This window comes from Temnothorax curvispinosus, unplaced genomic scaffold, assembly GCF_003070985.1.
Source record: "Temnothorax curvispinosus isolate PA1 unplaced genomic scaffold, ASM307098v1 QBEX01006721.1, whole genome shotgun sequence".
Taxonomy (NCBI): Eukaryota; Metazoa; Arthropoda; class Insecta; order Hymenoptera; family Formicidae; genus Temnothorax; species Temnothorax curvispinosus.
In genome coordinates, this window is record NW_020216501.1 from 547,484 (window position 1) to 554,298 (window position 6,815).

The window sequence follows — 6,815 nt, forward strand, 5'->3', positions numbered from 1 at the left end:
AAAGATTGTAAAAATTTCTGTGGGGGAGATTAATAACGGATCGGATCTGAATGTCGAGATGCCAAAAAAAATGTATCCCGGTTCTCCGGAGATGAGCGCGCATATATTTTGATATTCTGAAAATTGCGGAAGTGGCAGGCATATCGACGATGCCTTTGGCCCTGCCCGAGGTCGATGGGTTTTCCCCATCCCCTACTTCCGCGCTCTCGTTTGTAGTACCGCTAAAAAGGCATCGTCGTGCACCGTGCGTTGGAGGCAGACAAAGGCGCAAGCGCGCCAGCAGGGCCCAGCAGACGCTATTGGGCTTCAGTAGCGCATATAATAATTAAGAACGTTCTCTCGTTCTTATACTAGAGAAAATCGATTTTCTTAGGATTTTCTTGAAACTGTGAATATACGTTAATTTAGGTGTGCTTTATGCGTGGTATAAATTTCAATACCTCTTTCGATATAAAAAAACAAGATACTGAGCCTCAAAGTTTCAACTTTTACTAAAGAAAAGGTTTTCCAGGCCAAACGGTAAGAGATACGAGGTTGGCCAAAAGAACCAAAGTTGCTCCTCTCGTCGAGTTCTATAAGGAAAAAATGCCAAAACTAAAAAAAATTAAATTTTAAATTTCTTTTTGAAACTTTGAACTTTGATAAAATACTGAAATTTATACCACGCATAAAGCACACCTAAATTAACGTATATTCACAGTTTCAAGAAAATCCTAAAAGCCCTTGCACGTAACAAAGTTATAGTTATAATCGTAAGGTCGTAAGAAAATAGACCAATCACAGTCGATTATTCTCCTTGAGCTTGAAGAATAATCAAATGTGATTGGTCTATTTTCTTACGGCCTTACGATTACGACTAAAACTTTGTTACGTGCAATGGCCTTAAGAAAATTGATTTTCTATAGTATAAGGACAAGGGAACGTCCTTAAACTTACTTTACGTAAGTTTGTAAAACAATAAAAATAAATTATAAGTAACAAACGTAAGTAATAATTGACGTAAAATTTTTTTAAATAAATTTAAACTTACGTCTTGACATTGTTCATTACTAAGATCGAGAGAGGGATTGGTCGGTTAATTACAACACTTCCTAAATTTGTATTAAAACCTCTTAAACAGTTCCTATCGGGTTTCCTGTAGAAACTGGCAGATCTGTAACAAGACAGAAAATTTATATAGGCTCCTAAGGAACGCCCCGAATTCAGACTGATACACAGACCTGTCGAGATCGATCACGTGCTCACTGACATTTCTCGCGCGTGCGCGCGACAGCGCAGCGCCACGGTATATAACTGCATGGCAGTGCTCTGTCTCGTTTTGTTTGTGCGGCGCGGTTTCGTGATTATCGCGCTCGTTCGCTCGCTCGCCCGAGTCCGATTCAAGTCGAGTGTCGAGTCAGTTTGTTTTGAGACGCGAGACGATGAGGTTCGCCGACGCTCGCACGACCACGATTCGATGTCAGAACAACGAACCCGACAACCAAGCCGCCTCCCGCCCGCGCTTTCTGCCCCTTCGCGACAGGAGTCAACCGGAGCGCGTCTCGTTCTCGTGGTGCAGCAAGCGGCGTAAAACGGAGTAGTACCGCGCCTTCCGACGCAGGACGAATAACAGTCAGGTTTAAAGGAAAAACAAAATAGAAACGATACGGAACGAAGGTGGAGAGCGATAAACGGGAAGAAGGGGTTACATTCGGGGGCCGGTTAAACGCGTCGGCGAGAGAGCGAACGAAACGGAGACGAACGGAGGACGACGCCGAGGAAATTCGACTTACGAGCGACTTCGAAAGCGAATCGAGAGAATCGAAGGTAGCGCGACGACAAGCGCATATCCTTCGTGACGACGAAGGGCACAGAGGTCGGCGCCGACGACGGTATATATGCCGAAGAAAAAGCGCTCGGACAATTGAGGGAATGTAATATACGCAAATGAGACGTCGAATAACGAATCTCCACGGGATCGATTAACGTATTTAAGAATAATAATTAAGAAGTAAGTAATTTAAGAAGACGCAGAACGCACATTTCGAATAAGCGCGTCTCGCATCTCGAGGGACGCGCCGCGGCACGGCAGCTCCGCTCCGCTCCGCGAGCGTCCTTATTGTTGATCACAGTTTGCTTTCCGAGCGGGTGATCCGGGGCAAGGGAGGAGTAAACGCTCCCGCGGTCCGAGGGCCCGAAGATATGTGGTACTCCCCGAGCGAGAGCGTTCAGATGGAGGACGGCGGGAAAGGACGGCGGGACGACGACGAGTTCCCGACGGATAACGTCGATTCCGGATTCCTGTCGGCCGGCAACATGCAGATCAGCGGCGAGATCCGCGAGTCCGGGACGTCGCAGCCGCAGCCACAGTCGCGGACGAACGAGAACCGGCAAGCCGAGCCCGCGGCATCGGCGTCGGGGGCGACGACCTCCGCATCGTCGTCGTCGTCGCCGTCGGCGACGATGGCGGTAGCGGGGGAGCCCACGCGGATCGTCGAGAGCGGCATCGTGGACGTCGACCTCAGCGAGGGCCTGAACCAGCTCACCCTGAAGCAGCAGCAGCAGCAGCCCGGCGTGAATTCGCTCGCCGTCGACAACGGGGACCTGGCTCGGCCCGAGCCGACGACGATCTTCGAGCTGACACCCGTGAGAACGGGACCGCAGCACCAGGGTGACCTTCTGCTCGAACAGTACCAGCGGGAGGATGTTAGGAAACGCGAAATGAACGAGAACGCGTGGCAGCAGCTTTATTATGGACAGGACGAGGACGGTGACACGTGAGTTCGATATCTATCAATAATTTGTTAATATATGACACAATAATTTCTCATTCGATCAAGATTAACTTAACTTGCCCTTGGCGCACCTTGTTAATTTCTCCAGTGTTTTTACCGCTAACATTTCAAATTTGATAACGATATCGCGGTCGGTCATGTAATGATAAGAAGAACGGTTAACGTAATTTTATCAAAAATTTAGGATATTTGATATATAAAACTCTGCTGATCTCTTTCGATCACTTAAAAAAATCTGCGTCTTCTTTATACGTTGCATGTACTTAAATTATCTTGTTATTACCAATTTTATAAGTTGTTATTATTATTATTAACTCGGGGACCAAAGGTATACCTGACTTACGCCCCGAATCCGAAATCTTAACACATCAGCTGATACGATCTAGATCCTAGGGGGTTCCCAATTTTTTTTGTTCATGAAGAGGGCCATGATAAGATAAGATTTCGGATTCGGGGAGACCCCCAACCTATACGCACTCTAGATCCTAGGGGGTTCCCAATCTTTTTTGTTCACGAAGAGGGCCATGATAAGATTTCAGGTCTCCCCGAATCCGAAATCTTAACATGGCCCTCGCTTCATGAACAAAAAAGATTGAGAACCCCCTAGGATCTAGATCGTATCAGCTGATGTTGTTCTTCAAGCGTCTATTGTCGGTGGAAGTGCCTATAATAATAGAGCTAGATCATACAAACAGCCTGTGTTTATCGACGAGGATAGAAACGACGACGTTTGAGACAGAAGACAGTTCTCAGCGAAGTGTAAATTGCTGGACAACTTTGATGTACGATTATCGCCGTTACGCGACGGTAGAGATCAATCCTCAGGGGCTGCTTGTAAAGTCAAATAGATCAGTTGATTAAAAATAACGTGTTACTGGCGAGATCTCGTATGCATAATTTATGACGTGATAATTTCATTTAATCAGAATTTATTTACATACCTAGAAAGATTTCAAAGAAAGATTATCCTTCATGTATGCTTGTTAATTTCTCCAGTGTTTTTTACCGCTCATATTTCACATTTGGCCACTAAGAGTATCGTGGCAAAAACGCGTAATTTTAATTTACATAATTTTTTAATCAAAAAATGTTGGAGCACAAGATTCGCGTAATAAAACTCCGCTGATGATCTCTTTCGATCATCTAAAAAAATATGTATAGCATTTAGGATACCTAATTCAGTTTTTGGAATAGAAAAAAAATCCATATTTCGTCCAAATCTACACGCGCGCGAGATTTACGCGTATATCTGAAAAAGTGGCGGAGGAAAAAAAAAGAGAGAATCTCGTTTCCCTACCGTTTGATCTCTATCGTATAATAAACTGACCGACGAGCTCAACCTAGCAAATAATCATCTTTAATCTCGCTTAATTATCACGTGCGGTTTCTCTTTTTTTCACGGCATAACATTTATTCAGGAGTTTCTTACAAAACTGGCATGCGTTGATTCATGCGCGATCATCGGTATGCATAACGTTGACGTTTGTGATTACGTTTGTGGTTACGTAAATCTAATGACTTATGTAAATAAATCCAATGACTTGTATATATACGTTTAATTATGACGACATTTGGCAAAGCTCGTTGACCGATTCAGTTTAACCCTAGAATCCATGACTGGGGTCGATTTCGACCCCAGGCGAACTTTGAACTACGCTCCTGAGCTAGCGAGTGACATTATCGACTCAGGACCTGAACCATAATTCATTTCAACTTTCTAAAAGTAGGGTTATGTCGGGCGCAGCGTTAGTTGTTCGCTAGCAGTGAAGTAGCACAGTCGTAAAGCGGGCGTGGGGTCGATATCGACCCCAGTCGTGACTTGCCGTTTGAGTTTCGTCACGGTAAGCTAATTTTATTTTTTCGCTAGAATCAATATATATCATGTATTATTACGTAATCTGAGCATAAATAGTCATAAATATTATTTAAGACGAAATATCACACAATTTAGTCGGTAAAAATCCCGTTGCCTAAGAAGATTGACATTTCGCAGAAAATGGCTGGGCGATATAATGTTTCATTTTTTTCATATTTTTTACTATTTTGTATCAAATAAAAATGAAATAATACTTAAAATACAATTTTTTATGGTTTTTTCATCGACTTTTTCCGTATTTCAACTTTGCGAATTTCTTCATCTTTATAGTCCCAAATAAATATACTTTTTGAACAGAACATAGCGATGACAATTTTTTTCTAATAGTCTAATGTGTCCTCTTTAAAACCCCGTTTGAAATTTTAAAATCGGTTGATTACAAAAAAAGATACAAATTTTTGTTTAAAAAAAGAGGTTTTTGCTGATTTTCTGCGTTTTTCAGTCTTTAAATGGATTTTTCACTAACTAAACTTGAGTAAAATTAAATTTACCGTATACCATTCTCTTCGTTATTAAAAAACGAAGAAATTCATGTAGGTTTAAAGGCCCTTTATTTCTGTAGGACCGGTTTTACGATCAAATAAAGCGTGGGGTCGATATTGCCCCCAGTCATGGATTAGAAGGTCAAAAAAATGTATCATGGATTCTAGGGTTAACTAGTTTCTATTGAAAGGAATTCCGCTAACATGTGTGATAAATTAGAACGATACACAAGAATTTCGTAAAAAGATTTTATATTATAATATTGAAAGATATAAAATAAAGAAAGAAAGAAAAACGGACCAGAGTATTTTCTCGAGCTAAGAGTTAACAAATAAGAGCGAGAGTCAAGAGATGTTTCAACTTCACTAATTAACATTGGTCGTTTATTCTTACATAACGCATTCGTTGTTACAGGCAATTGCACATCGCGATCATACGGGGCTATATGGAGGCCGCACTCATTTTGATAAGGCTGGCGCCTCATCCGTGCTTCTTGGACACTTATAACGACGATACGCAATCGCCTTTGCATCTGGCAGTGTTGACGAATCAATCGCTGATCGTCAGACGGCTGATTCTGGCGGGCGCGGATCCATCTCTGAGAAATTTTCGTGGGAACACGGCCCTCCACCTGGCCTGCATGAGCGGGGATCTCGCTTGCGCCAAGGCTCTCACGGACCCGTTGTCCCCGATGGAGAGGAACAGGCTGATGCCCGGACAGACGGTACCCGCCTTACCTCAGGATTTGGAGAAACGTAACTACAACGGTAGATATTAAAAATATTGCTAAATATTGGCCAGTTCCTCGGAACAGTCGCTAGTTCGCGATGAATAATAGAGACTAAAAAAAGCGGAAGCACGTTATTAGACAAAATTGAGAAGGAATTGTCAGAGCAGAACGGCGTTCGCAGCTGAAAGATTCGATAAGCGCGACAGAGAGCTCTTTGCCTCTAGTCTCACGTCTTAGGTATTTTACTTTAATGGTCTGCGACTTTTTCCTGTGGTTACAACAGCTATTTGGAAGCTTGCAACATAATTGCCGTTAATCAACGTAACGTTGCGAGGAAAGACAATTCACCTATACGTGACGGTAGACACAAAGGAACCCGGGATCGCAGGAAAATCCTAACTGCTTTTACCGCATAAATTAAGTCACGTGTAAGACTTATATAGCGAACGATGATGCCATGTGATTATGGACACGAGGAACCATGTGGCTTTCCTATGACTTCATCACTTTCATTTGAAGAATCATGCTTTTTCGCGTCTACGTTTGGAAGATTTATCGTCTTAAACATATCGGAAATATTGCAATTGCTTTTGCAAAGAAAAAATTATCTGATTGATATAATTTGAATTTTAAAAGTTGTACAGCTATTATGTCGAGTGTTTTATTTCATTAATTTTTTAAATTAATTTTTAGAATATTTTATTAATTTTATTACTGGAATACTTTTCTATTTTTTCAATATCGAAATACAAACGATTTGTTCGTAAATTTGTAAGTGATAAAAGATGAAACTTTCCGCGAGAGAATAGTCTTCAGAGATGCGAGTAGAAATGGTACTCTTCATTGCATTTTCACGAACTTGTATAGAGACTTAATATCTGATGACGGATTAGAAAGATATTCAGCGTTGTAAATTGAAAATTTTTGTTATTTATCGCGATTAGTGACTAAT

The 6,815-nt window shown here is 41.9% G+C and overlaps 1 protein-coding gene across 1 annotated transcript; it reads left to right on the top strand.

Moving 5' to 3' along the window:
* The first annotated feature begins 1,320 nt into the window (after positions 1-1,320).
* On the top strand, positions 1,321-6,496 carry LOC112456259 (NF-kappa-B inhibitor cactus-like). Its single transcript, XM_025018673.1, has 2 exons — positions 1,321-2,756; positions 5,548-6,496. Exons 1-2 carry the CDS (start codon positions 2,182-2,184, stop codon positions 5,909-5,911), a joined length of 939 nt encoding a protein of 312 aa, XP_024874441.1. The 5' UTR covers positions 1,321-2,181; the 3' UTR covers positions 5,912-6,496.
* Positions 6,497-6,815: the final 319 nt, after the last annotated feature.